At 36.2% G+C, this 14,414-nt stretch overlaps 1 protein-coding gene across 1 annotated transcript; it reads right to left on the bottom strand.

Annotated features, from left to right (window-relative positions):
- Positions 1 to 7,832: 7,832 nt before the first annotated feature.
- LOC123562990 (uncharacterized) lies at positions 7,833 to 10,857 on the bottom strand. The gene is made up of 4 exons (XM_045355560.2): positions 10,488 to 10,857; positions 10,100 to 10,171; positions 9,162 to 9,244; positions 7,833 to 8,797 (listed from the first exon to the last, which is right to left on the bottom strand). The coding sequence occupies exons 1-4, from the start codon at positions 10,548 to 10,550 to the stop codon at positions 7,855 to 7,857; spliced, it is 1,161 nt and encodes a 386-aa protein (XP_045211495.2). The 5' UTR covers positions 10,551 to 10,857; the 3' UTR covers positions 7,833 to 7,854.
- Positions 10,858 to 14,414: the final 3,557 nt, after the last annotated feature.

The raw sequence follows: 14,414 nt of genomic DNA, 5'->3' as shown, positions 1-14,414 counted from the left end.
GTTCAATTATTTAAGTTATATTATGTATTCGTTTTCTGTCTTGGTCATATTTGTTTGTATGCTTTGTAAATGGTCAAAGGCATTATTATGTGCCGATTAACCAATAAATGAAATGAAAATGAATATAAAACTTTGTTTAACACTGGCTGATAAGTCAACAAAATGATTTTAAACTGATAATGAACTTGGTAAAAATCCAATGGATTGTTTGCAATATTATTTATAAAAGCAAATAAAAACGGGATATATATCTATACACTTCCTTGTTTTACCACCCGCAAGATTGCTGACAAGATGGTTACATGGTGGCCCCCTATATTTCTATGAAATAACAGTAGATTTTCGTGTTGGATTAAGCAAATAATAAATGGTCAGTAGAACAACAAAATACTGGGTTTAATGGTGACCCTCCACAGAAATAGGTGGTGTCAGTATGATAACTATGGGGACTCGGCTAATGCCTAGACCCAATACCACCCCCTCACCCCTAATTTATCAAACTGACCCCACATTCCCATATATCGCTGTTGAGGATGACTAATAGACCCAGTAATTGATAGTGCACCCTCAAGTTGTTTGTGTCTGTTGAAAATAATACGTGTCTCTTATATATCATATAAATTTTAAGATGTACTTTGTATTTTCTTCTCCAGTTCTAAAAAAGGACACTCGGTTAGAGAGCTCAAGTTGTTTTCCATAGACTTCCATTGTAAACATTATACTTACATAAATCGAAACATGCCTATCTAATCACAATTTTAAGAACTATCTCAGTTCCACCAAAATATCATATTAATTAATGATACTTTATTTAAGTAATTTTCGGGTGAATGAGATGAGCCTCTGTTTACATCGTTGGCATGGCAGAAAAAAAAAAGTTTGATAAAACGTTTTTCAATACGCATAAAACGTATCAAATTTAATCAAAATGTGTAATAAAATACTATAAATGCAGTACAAAAATTCAATTTTGAAACAAATAATCACTTCTCGGGTTTGTTATTATGACTGACCAATCAGAACGGACAAACATTACCTTATTCCCAGGTATACATTTACCTTATTCCCAGTAAGTTCCGTGTACTTTTTTGAATTGGTAGTCTCTGACCAATAGAATATTCCGCTAGAACTGGCTACCGTAACTGACGATTCTTACGGTCGCGGTACCTAGCACTGAAATGATCAAGTGACGCGCTACTTCTTTTCTATGAATCAGATATATGAGCCGCGCCATGAGAAACCCAACATAGTGGCTTTGCGACCAGCATGGATCCAGACCAGACTGCGCATCCATGCTGTTCGCCAACAGTTTCTCTAATTGCAATAGGCTTTGAAAGCGAACAGCATGGATCCTGACCAGACTGCGCGGATGCGCAGGCTGGTCTGGATCCATGCTGGTCGCAAAGCCACTATGTTGGTTTTCCCATGGCACGGCTCATATGAGAAGTACTTAAGTGTGTCATATGTAAACTAGCAGTTTGGAAATGTTTTACATTGCGTACAATATTAATTATTTCACATATCATAAAATTTTAATGATAGGTTATCATGTTTGTCAGACATATAGCTATAATGTTAATCAAATAGATTTCAAAACAAACACGAAAGTGATTTCATTGATGATTATCATTGTCGGACAGATGGAGCGATTGAGCGAAATTTTTACTTTACTCTTTTCAGAGGTGGTTATATTTTTCATGGAGCGAGCGGGCTAGACTTTCTTTTTTTTTTTTACTTATTTTAACTGTTTCAGTGGCACTTTTGCACATAATATTACTGTGTTACTCACACGGGTCTACAAAAGTGGTTAATTTACATATTTTAAAAGCATGAATTTACAAAGTTGGGTGCGTTGAATCTACTGAAATGAGTTTGCCCCCGGAACACCGGTTGAAATTAATAGACTTGCTTCTGGTATACTTAAATAAGGAGCACTTGTGACTTTCAGCCATTCTTCCCACTCTGATGTTTTGCATTTATAAGTAAAATCATTGTCAATGGAAATGACTGGAACTCAAACATGCAGTCTCATAGAGAACTTATTTACTGTTAAAATGTAGCATTTTTATCATAAAAAAATAAGTGCATCTTTGTCAACTGCGAGAGCAATGTTTTGAATTCAATATCAAATCTGCCATATTGTTCAGTTTCACATGTTTAAAATAATGTATACCTCGATGTTTACTTGGATATATACAAGACACAGTGACAACAGTCCATTTCACCAAAGTCAACGCCTGTGATTTAGCTCTTACTAACTGTATACTCAGGTGCTGTTATTCTTTTCTGACAAATATTTTTATTAGGTTTTTTGTTTTATTATTTTCATTGCTTAGGATATATTTATCTAAAATACATGAACAGAGTTCCCAGGTCTTAGCTGACAAAGTTTAACTAAACAAAGTGATTATTTTTGTAAAATTATGACAACACTTAACAACTGGTTTTACGAAACAATGTATTCTGAAAGACTGTGAAAGGAATATAGATTAGAAGAATACTACCTGATGTTTCAAGTCTATGTGAACTGTTCCAGAATCTGATTCTGCCGGTTAATTTCTAAGAGAATACAAATAGCTCCATCCCTAGTAGAAGACAACATTTGAACAGGACGGTGCATTTTGGATTAACCCTTATCATGCTTAACACGATTGATTCTGCCTTCGCGACAATCTGTAGATAATGATCAACCAGTACATCCGTGCAGTCTGATCATGATCTGCTTTGTTCGCCATTCAGTCAATATTTTCTTTGGTAAGTACCCCTTTTAACAGTTAATGGTACTGCCCAAATTGAAAGATGGACGAGTTCATTGTAGAGATTTAACAGGGTTAGGGTTAAGGCATTCTGTCTAAATTTCATTAATATTTTTTCTGTTCATGCAAGCGAGTGAATCGGAATTTCTTTTCTCCTTAGACGAAATTTTTGGTGAGGTCGTTCCGAAGAACCACCAGTTAATTTTACATGGCCTGACTTCTTTCAGAAAAAGACTATATAATAAACTAGCCTGTATATCTTTCCATTACCCTTTAGGTTAAAGGTCAGTAATTCAAATCCTTCTTTGTTTCATATAAAAAACGACAACTTCATGTCGTCTTTACGTATCTTTAGAGAACATCACTTTTTCCTACACCAATTTTTCATGAAAGTTCTATCACAAATTAACGAAAAAATGAAAAGAAAATAGGGGGTTGAATAGTTCCTAGTGAAATGCCAGTCAGTTGTGGTCTGCTACCCTAAAAATGGCGCATATTTGCTCTCCTCCGCGCAATAAACACCTACTTCCGGTTTCGATCTGCAAAACTTGCCATGTGGGTTGTATGAACATGAAAACCGTCTCATTTCATGCAGAATGTATTCTAGTAGCGAAAAAGTGTGATTAAAGCACTCGTTCTACACGAATTTGCGCAGAAAATGGGAAAATTAGGATCTATTTATTACGGACTTCTTTCGACTACACCACGGAAGCACATTCTCGACCGAATTACTGACCTTATTCCTTCCAAATTTCCACCATTTTCATCTCTGTTTCCAAGAAAGATGTAATACCAAACATATTGCCAAGTTTCATTGTGAAATTCCGTGATTTTGGAGAAATATAGACATTTAATAGAAGCCACCCCTTACCCATTTACAGGGCTAAATTTTGGCCTTATGGACCTTTTATTGTATATTTTGGTAAAAGTTTCACTTTTTTGCATCATTTTTCACTGGGATTCTGAAATATCATTCATTCCGTCATGAAAAAGACCCAGAAGGATGCATTTTGTGCATTTTCTGACATTCTGGAGACAAGGTATTGGCTCTTAAATCCCAGAAATCGCTGCTGAAATAGACGCATCTACATAAAATAAGGTCAAAATTGAAAATTTTTCAAATTTCATTATTATTTTGCATTGGAAACAGTCTTTTATATCATATACAACCGATTTATGGCTATAAAGACTAATTACGATGTGTTTCGAGAATAGTCTCATTTCAGCTCTTATAGGTTAAAGGTCAGTAATTCAAATCCTTCTTTGTTTCATATAAAAAACGACAACTTCATGTCGTCTTTACGTATCTTTAGAGAACATCACTTTTTCCTACACCAATTTTTCATGAAAGTTCTATCACAAATTAACGAAAAAATGAAAAGAAAATAGGGGGTTGAATAGTTCCTAGTGAAATGCCAGTCAGTTGTGGTCTGCTACCCTAAAAATGGCGCATATTTGCTCTCCTCCGCGCAATAAACACCTACTTCCGGTTTCGATCTGCAAAACTTGCCATGTGGGTTGTATGAACATGAAAACCGTCTCATTTCATGCAGAATGTATTCTAGTAGCGAAAAAGTGTGATTAAAGCACTCGTTCTACACGAATTTGCGCAGAAAATGGGAAAATTAGGATCTATTTATTATGGACTTCTTTCGACTACACCACGGAAGCACATTTTCGACCGAATTACTGACCTTATTCCTATACGATAGAAGTAGTTGGAGCTGCTAAACGTCGCGAAATTAGGGGGAAAAAAAGTTCTATGAATTGGAATCGAATGAGTAGAAGTTATAATATACGATCAGGCCCAGAGTTAGTATAAACTGTTACAATACCGAAAGTAACAAAGTTAAAGTATAACCTGACCGTCTTATGAAAACGGTCGTGGCTAAGAAAAGGTTTTGCAGTATGCGAGTAAACAAAGTTGCTTAGCTGCTGTGTATTTAAAGACATTTTCTTGGCTGTTATTCATTAATTATGCAACAGTACCTTCTTAAATGATTTAGTAAGTGACACTGATTCACCTCGTTGACATCCCTACTAATGTCGACATGCAAAGGGTTATGGTTATGTTCTTATTCCTTCAGTCCGTCCGTCCGTCCGTAACAGTATTAAGGACATTGTTGAGTCATCAGAAAAAAACAACAGTATACAAGAACCTTAGCGATTCTGTCGCATAATTTTCATGAACAATCATTTATGGTGTTCCCTCTTATTATAGCGCATGATTTATACCTACACGCGACTGTACTCGCACGTGATTTTCCATTAATTTCAGTGCATACGTAAGGTTCTGAATCGGATACATTAGAAAATCATCAGGCTTGTTTCATAACTGTTTACAGTGAAAGTCGTGTAGTTTTTGCGAGCGTGTGTGATTTACAAAGAAATGAAGGAACGATTTAAACATTTTCATGTCATTGTGCTGCCGGTGCTGACCAATGCTCGGACGAATGAATGTATGTGTAAGGTAATTGTTTTGACGATTCTGGAAAAGGTACTACTTGCATGATCCAAAGTTATCATACACTGTCGCTTCTCTTCTCTAATGTATTTTCCATCAAGACTGTACGGTGTTCCGTTTGGACAATCGTGACATTTTATTTAATACGTAACCGCGATGCACGATGGTACGATGATGAAAACGCGATGGCGCGATGATGAAACAACGATGGTACGATGGTGAAAACGCGATGGCACGATGATGAAATCGCGATGGTGCGATGGTACGATGGTGAAATGTCGATGTAATATCGCATTTTCATCATGGTACCATCACGTTTTCACCATCGCACCATCGTGTCATCGCGTTTTCATCATCGTACCATCGCGTTTTCACCATCGTACCATCGCGTTTTCACCACCGTGCCATCGCGTTTTCATCATCGTACCATCGCGTTTTCACAATCGTACCATCGCGTTTTCACCATCGTGCCATCGCGTTATCATCATCGTACCATCGTTGTTTCACCATCGTACCATCGCGTTTTCACCATCGCGTTTTCACCATCGTGCCATCGCGTTATCATCATCGTACCGTCGTGGTTTCATCATCGTACCATCGCGTTTTCACCATCGTACCATCGCCATCCGGTTAGAAATGCGTATAGTCCCGTACACTTGTATTTTTGTCAACAATAGATGAATGTATCTCAATGTATTTTGTGCGAAGAAAATTACCATTTAGAAGCTGCTGATTTGCAAAATGGTTTACAATTCAGTGCTCAGTTCATTAAAATTGTAAAATCTTCAAGGCCACGTCCTTTGTATTTTATGTATGCATGAAAGTAAATAAAAAGCTGGGTGTAATAGTCACATGGTATTATTCAAACTCAGCTTATTCTTGTTATGATGTAGAAGGTATATAGTGCAATGTGAAAATGAGATTGTATTAAGCCTGTATTTTACTGACACATATACTGTACCACTGCGCATGACCACCGGAAGGCGATGGTACTATGGTGAAAATGCGATGGTACGATGGTGATAACGCGATGGTACGATGATGAAAATGCGATGGTACGATGATGAAATTGCGATGAAATGATGGTGAAAACGCGATGGTACGATGATGAAAACGCGATGCTACGATGATACGATGGTGAAAACGCGATGGTACGATGATGAAAACGCGATATTACATAGACATTTCACCATTGTACCATCGCGATTTCATCATCGTGCCATCGCGTTTTCACCATCGTTGTTGTTTCATCATCGTGCCATCGCGTTTTCATCATCGTACCATCGTGCATCGCGGTTTAGTATTAATTAAAAGTCACGATTTTCCAAACGGAACACCGTAAGACTGCGCATACACTGTCTATTTTAAATATAACTGCTGTCACTCTCAAGTGGAGATTTGGATACCATTCGTGCAACAGATCTATTGAAAATTTAGATTAACTGAATCCTTTTCCCGTGCAATATTTGACATGAATCTTGCATTCGCGCAGTCTGGTCAGGATCCATGCTGTTCGCTGACGGTTTCTCTAACTGCAATAGGCTTTGAAAGCGAACAGCATGGATCCTGACCAGACTGCGCGGATGCGCAGGCTGGTCTGGATCCATGCTGGTCGCAAATGCACTATGTTGGTTTTCCCATGGCGCGGCTCAAATACTCTTTCGGGCAATTTATTATGAAACAGCTGACACGTTGTTCCGTACAAAAACCTTCCTAAGCTGAAGAAAACTTCAGATAAACAAATTGGATTAATTGTAAGGGTTGAATTTAATGATTGTTTAACACTGCAACTTGTCAGCCTGACCAAGAATGTAATTATCTGTCACGGTCACTGGTTGCAGATGCAATATGAAATATCCCGGCTTCTATGATAGGATAATTATGCTCTTTCTAGTGATAGTACAATATTAAGCGAATATATCTCTCTGTTAAGAAAGTAGTCCATCCACAGTAAGCACTCAAAATGAAAAAAAAAGAAAAGAAAAGTTGAATTTAAGATCAGACTCGATTTATCTATGTGACAGATGACTTCAAACATTAAAATTCCAATGTAGTGGATCCATAATGACAATCGGCATTTTCCGTCCGATTACGCAGCCTCCGTATGCGACCTCGGCAATCTCCGGATGTAATAAAAAGCTATCATCTATCGTGGCCGAAGGATGCTGAAATATTATACAATGATAAGTAATTTTCATCAACTTCATTACATTAATTTAAGTCTCCCGCTGTACTTATCATACAGCTAACAGGCCTTTCTAAAATTAACGATTAGTTTCGCAGGAAGTCAGACATATTATTATTGTTTTGCGTAATTCCTCAAAGCTCACCTTTTTCACGAGATGTGGACTGTATGGAGATCGAACATTTACGTAGGCACCAACAAATATTTAACCAAATACATGTATATGATATAATTATGCAAATGTTTTGGAAGCGTTCGGTGAAAAAGAGGTGCCACATAGTCACTGTATAATCTCACTTTCCACTAAGACGTGTCGACTACATATAAGTAATAAGTTTTCTGACTAAACACCCTTCAAGAAAATTAATCATTATTACTGTACACTGCAGAAATTAACAAATAAATAACTAATAAAATACATCGCAACAATTTTATTGTAAGCTACAATATTATCGCATAAGCAAACAGAATATAGCACATTTATAATTATCCTTACTATTTTTACACAAAGGGCATCTGTTAACATCTGATATTCCACAAGAAACTGGAGTTTCAAAACCAAATGTCTCTCTGATTAAATCCAAGCGTGAATCATGTTTTGCAGTAGTTTTGGCTTCATGTGAGAACTCGTGTTCACAACTTAACTCACTACCTATAGTCTGTTTTATTGTTTGAGCCTCTACAGGATCCCTCCTCTCTGTTATTTTCATTGAAAGCACTGCCCAGTCATTAAGATCAAATACTCCACTTTTATTTTTTTCATTGTCTTCAAGTTCGTTTTTACTGGTTTCTAGTTGTTTAGGAAGTATATCAACAGATGCAGATTTCATTAGTCTTGGTGACTCTAGTTTAGATTGATTGGTCTCATTAACTGATACAATGAACCAGTCATTGTTAGGAACACTCTCGCTCCAGTCTTCGTTCACGATTACCCATTCATCTTCATTCTTATTCACTGTTTCCGTTATGTGAATGTCAGTATTTTCATGTTCATTGCTTTCTCTTAATGCCTCATCATTTATTAAGGTTTCGTTCACTTTATCCACAACTACGTGCTCTGTTCCGTACATTTTAATCTCAAAATTCCCATTGTCTTTACTTAAAAAAATACAGTCGCCTTCTTGATCGTTAAATCCATTTCGTTCACTATCGGAAACACTACAATCAATTCTAAATTTAGCACACATTTCACTGGAATCTTTAATAAAGTTGTTCTCTGGCATTTCCCAGCTTTCACTTTCAAATGTATCCATGTGCGCATGTCCATCGTCTTCGCAACTTGCTAAATACCCGAGCGAACAATCTGTTTCATCACAAGGCTTGATGGAACTACAAATGGAACTATTGTCGTCTGCTACGTCGGTTAGATTGCCGTCCGCATTGACAGAGAAACTGCAATTAAAAAAGAAAATATCTAGATTCCAGAGCACATAAAATGATGAAAAGAAAGGCATTTTTAAATCTTCAATTTCATTTTCAGATTATTTGTACGATGACATAACAAATTTAGTGATTTTATACTGTATGGTAAAACATGTTTAGATTTTAAGACAGTGTAAGACTGGCAACAATTTCCCATTTTATGTTTGAAATGTACGTTTAAAATTTATATTTCAGTTATATCATACATTGTCTCACATAGTTCTTTTTGTGTGGCTTTCTTCTTTTATAGTACTTCTATGTGTTGTAATACATGTACGCCGGTGAGTCAGAAATAAAGACATGAACTGTGCATGATAACTTAAGTTCGACCTACCTTTGATACAAGTAGTCCTCGTCCCACATCCAACCATCTTCGTCTTCTACCGTCACTACACTCTCGTTCAGAAAGGATGTATTCTGAAACAAAAACAATAACAGATAACATCTTTTCAATCGTTACTTTTAAACTAATATGCCAGTATATGAAAGGACACATACCATTGTAAATCTTTGAAATACTTGAATCCTTTCAAGCTGAACCTTAAACAGCTTTGCCCTGGATCCTGGATAACTGGACCATAGGGCAAGTTTGAAGTAGAAAGGCCTGTAACGGCTCAACTAATATCTTTCTGTTATTTTTCACACACTATAATTTTTTCAGTGTCATATAAATTCTATGACAAACTAGTTGGAAATGAACATGTTAAATTCTTTCACCCAATCTGTGGACGAGTAGCTTTAATTGAGCCGCACCATGAGAAAACCAACATGGTGCATTTGCGACTAGCATGGATCCAGACCAGCCTGCGCATCCGCGCAGTCTGGTCAGGATCCATGCTGTTCGCCAACGGTTTCTCTAATTGCAAAAGGCTTTGAAAGCGAACAGCATGGATCCTGACCAGACTGAGCGGATGCGTAGGCTGATCTGGATCCATGCTGGTCGCAAATGCACTATGTTGGTTTTCTCATGGTGCGGCTCAATTATATTTTACCCGGTCTACATATCTAACGATGTCGCTACCATGACTACAGTAGCGCCTCTTTGTCTGCATGTATTCGGTTCTTCAGGGGGCATCTCTGCCAACCGGATGTTTTAGTAAGATGTTATTGTTATTACTACGTCATTTAAAGCGAACATTCTCAGCATGGGGAAGGAAAGTGCGAAGCCGTATTTTAAACTAGACCGTACTAATCCGAGTACAAGTCTCAGATCTCAAGTCACATTCCTTAGAAAAAATAACACATAAGCGAATGGAAATAAACGTTAATTACCGATTCCACCCAGATTTGGTAGGCTACATCTTCTAGTTGTCTTATCATGGGCAGGTTCTCCACGCATCCCTCCTATAAAATAGAAAAATAGGACTGTATTAGTTAAATGTTGTACCCTTTTGGATCTCTTTCAAAACATACTACATTAATGAATCATGTTAACTGTATGCGTTATTTATATTAACGCTTTGATTTTATTCTCTCGTTGTACAATATAACTGACATTTCTCTTTTCGATAGATCCCGTTTTTCTGTAAAACACACATAAACAACAAAATAATATATCCTTAGAACCAAAACACAATACTAGCTGCATCATGCGAACTCCAATAAAGCACCTTCAATGTCTTAATGACTTACTATAGAGCTTATATAACAAATCATCTACCTTAATGTATTCCTTGATGGCATTTTCAGTTGCACGTATAAGACCTCTTCTCGGAGTGTCCATTTCTGCACTACACTTCAGCTTCTATATCCCAGCAAACTTGACAAAATCCGACCCCTAATGCGCGTTCGTTTTGTATTTCAGTCGCCTCGAGCAAAAATATGTAATTTACAATGTTGTTTTATGACGGTATCTGATTATTATATCAATAAAATGTCTGATAAGATGACAAGGCCGCGTGTTTTTATTTTCACGTGCTAATCACGTGACCAGTCACCCGTGAATCGGGAGTAATTTGAGAACGTAAAACTGATAAGAAGGGACTCAACAAACTGATAAAACTTGAATAGTCAGTGCAGTGTTATACCAATTAAAATAACAATGTGGTTTCTTTAAAGGTGCTAATTAAAAAAATTAATCCATTAGAATAATTTTTTATAAATTGTATAATTATGCTTTAATCATCAATTTAAAGCCGGTGAGTACTCAATCTCAACATGTGTTATTTTCAAAACCAGAATCAGGCTGCATCAACAGAAGGAAAAGAATACATGTTTGGAAAGAAAGTATGAATTTAAGCCAATAAACTAATTGTTTCAGTTTAGCTTTTCGAAAAAAAAAATCGGAATTTATCTTCAACAGAATCTAAAAGGGATTCGCCTCTAGATTTATGTCAAGTTTACTTCTCTCGAAATTTACATGATTTACAACTTACTTGCCTTTGTTTGAAAATGAAAGTAAGAAGTAAAACTCAGAGAGTTCTAGACAGAATTTCGATATAAAAATCCTATATGTTCTATAATACAACTGTGATCTGTGGTCTGTAAAATAATCTGCGGTCTGTTAAACCTCATGCGGCCTGTTGAAGTCCCTATGGTGTAAAAAAGTAGAAATAAATAATATTAAGCGTCAGTAACGCGTAAAATTATTTTGTAAGGAAGATGAAATAGAACTGGAATTATCTTGTCCCGTCCCGTCTCATTCCATTTGACATTTTCGATCTTGAAATATGTTCAGTGAAACTTATAGCCATGCATACCTACAGATAGGATTTTTGGTCATTTCGCCCCCAACACCCTTGGCGAATACTGTTAACAATTGATGTTATGGCCATCTTTTTATATAGTCAAACCGTGTCAAACCTAACATATATCTAAGACATGCCAGGTAACTGTTATAAGCTAGCACATATGGAGTTCGACGAATACAAAATGTTGTAGTAACAAACTTAGAAATTCATGGGTGCATATAGCTTTAAAATTAAAAGGGTAAAATTGAAAGCAATTAAATACATGTGCTGACAATAAATCTCTTGAGGGTACGAATCCTGGGGCTAATTCTCAATGTACATCGAATTATTCATATTGCTCTTGTTATTTAGCCATGTGTGGTCGTATTGGCCCAAAACCGAAGGCAGAGGACCTTTATACGACCAGAAGATGACAAATAGGTCAAATATGAAACTTGATCACTTGATTAATGATAATTTTATCAGTCGACTTTTAAATGGAAAAGTTCGCTTTTAAATGGACGTTTGCGCGTAGTAATATCCGCAACCAAATAGTTCGATGATGATAACGCGACAGTTCAATGGTGATAACGCGACTGTACAATGGTGATAACGCGACAGTGCAATGATGATAACGCGATAGTACGATGATGAAATTGCGAAATCACGATACTATGATAACGAACATGCGATATCACGATATTACGATGGTTAAAACGTGGCGGTACGATTGTGAGAACACGATAGTATATCGCATTATCACCATCGTACTATCGTATTATCGTGTTATCGTTATCGCAGTATCGTGTTCATCATCTTAGTATCGCGTTTTCGTTTTCGAAGTTTCGTGATCTCGCGTTTTCATCATCGTATTATCGAGTATCGCATTTCAGATTAACACATTCAAAGGCGATGGCCCTAACGGAATTCCGTATCCTACGTTTTGCAGTTTTAGCGCATTTGCGCGTAGACCGGGTGCAAATGGGCAATATTTCACTGGTGGAATTTATTTCGCAGAAAATAAAACACTTTTCATGCTTATATCCGACTGTTTACACGAAAGCGAAAGTAGGGACCGTTTTCTGAAAAGTTACAAGATGTGTTTTTACTGTATTACACCTACACCATTCAGGTCGCACGGTGACTTTTTTCAGCTTTTGATGATGGATAAAGACCCAGAAATTGTATTAATATCTATAGACGGATGGCAAAGTACATTTACAAAATCAAATAATGTTTAAGAACATTTGCATGAACTTAATTGTATTCATATCCCTAGATATAGAAGACCATAACTCTGGTCCAACTGAGTGAAATCTCAATGCACAACTTCACATTCTGAATAATATTCTAGTAATATTTCAAGTTACACATGCAACAAAGCTTTCAGGCCCTTTACAAGTTTGCAAAATCATCAAACGGGACTAGTGACGTTGAAAGTCAATGCGTTTGAGTAATTAATGAACAGAACAGAACAGAACAGAACAGAACATATACTTTATTCGATTTGTACAGAGTACATCATCGGTATAATAACAAATAATATTTCAGCTAATATAGTAATCACGTGGTACTTAGCATCTGACATGTGATTTGGTTATAGTTTAAATATCATGTACAGCATAACATTTAAAGATAACTATCAATAGAGGAATAGAGGATACACAAGAAAAATCTTAACATATATAAATTCATAAAGATTGTCGTCTGTTACGTATAGGTTAATAAATGGGAGAGCGGTGCCTTTGAGTGATAATGGCCCTGGCAAGGTGATAATAGCCCGAGGGCTTTAGCCCGAGGGCTATTATCTTCTTCCAGGGCCATTATCACTCAAAGGCACCGCTCTCCCATGTATTTACCTGTTTATTACATGTTTACCTATAATATAGTAAGAAATGTTTTTTTTGTGTGTCATTTTTATGGGTAGATACTTGCATCTTCTGGCACAATAAATTTCAGCTTTTCAGTTTCTATATTAGGCCCTATTTGTATAAGAGTCTATTTACTGTATAAAATCAAATACCTGGATAGTTGTACTTTCTTGCTTATTGCATAATTTAGGGATAAAATACGATATTTCACGAAGAATACACGATGTTACGCTCAAGATGATAAAATAAAACGGAAATATTCGCTGTTTTACCTCCACGAAACGCCATGACGTCATTTCTGTTTACAGACGTTAATTTCCCGCGCTAACGCCAGGGCCATTATCGATAATGGCCCCGGGGCTTATTATGATAATGTGATAATGCATGACGCAATGCGATAATGGGAGAATTTTCAACACAAATTTGTTACTATTTATAGGTACTCATGTAATAAATACATTTAACAAATGTATTTTTTACGTTACACGTCCACAGCAATATATTTTACGGTTTACAAGCATTACAAATACAATGCACTTTTCATTTTACAAATGAGTTTTACTTAGAACTTCACTGTAATATACTTTACAGATTACAGTTACAATGTACTTTTCATACATACATAAAACAGCAATATACATATGCAATGTTTATACTTACATGAGGATGAAAAATTCATACATGTATCTGTTTGCTAGCTATATCTATATTACATTACATTTAGTATTTGGTTCCTACAGTTCAGTGCTTGTTTTATATAAAGAGATAAATTGAAAATAGTTTGTTTTTCTTGTTTCTGCATTATTAACTCTATAAATTTATACATGCTCGGTCTAACGTAATAATATTTCTTCATGTATTTTTTTCTTAAGGTTGTAAAACAAGGACAAACTAAGATAAAATGATATTCGTCTTCCAAATCCAGTCTGTTACAGCATTAACAATATCTTTCATTTCGTGGTATTCTGTTTCTGGAATATCTACCAGTCTGTATTCTTAATGAATGAGCAGAAATTCTGAATTTAGTTAGGCATACTCTTAAATTGT

The sequence above is a fragment of the Mercenaria mercenaria genome, chromosome 2 (genome assembly GCF_021730395.1).
Source record: "Mercenaria mercenaria strain notata chromosome 2, MADL_Memer_1, whole genome shotgun sequence".
Taxonomy (NCBI): Eukaryota; Metazoa; Mollusca; class Bivalvia; order Venerida; family Veneridae; genus Mercenaria; species Mercenaria mercenaria.
The sequence above is the reverse complement of the archived record's forward strand: the minus strand, read 5'-3'. Positions and strand labels throughout refer to the sequence as shown.

Bases quoted from the DNA above. Each gene is read 5' to 3' on its own strand.
- LOC123562990 (XM_045355560.2), bottom strand. From the start codon at position 10,550: ATGGACACTCCGAGAAGAGGTCTTATACGTGCAACTGAAAATGCCATC. The intron at 10,172-10,487 runs GTAGATGATTTG...TCTATTTTATAG, and splicing joins CCATCAAGGAATACATTAAG to GAGGGATGCGTGGAGAACCT. The intron at 8,798-9,161 runs GTAGGTCGAACT...TTTTAATTGCAG, and splicing joins GAGGACTACTTGTATCAAAG to TTTCTCTGTCAATGCGGACG.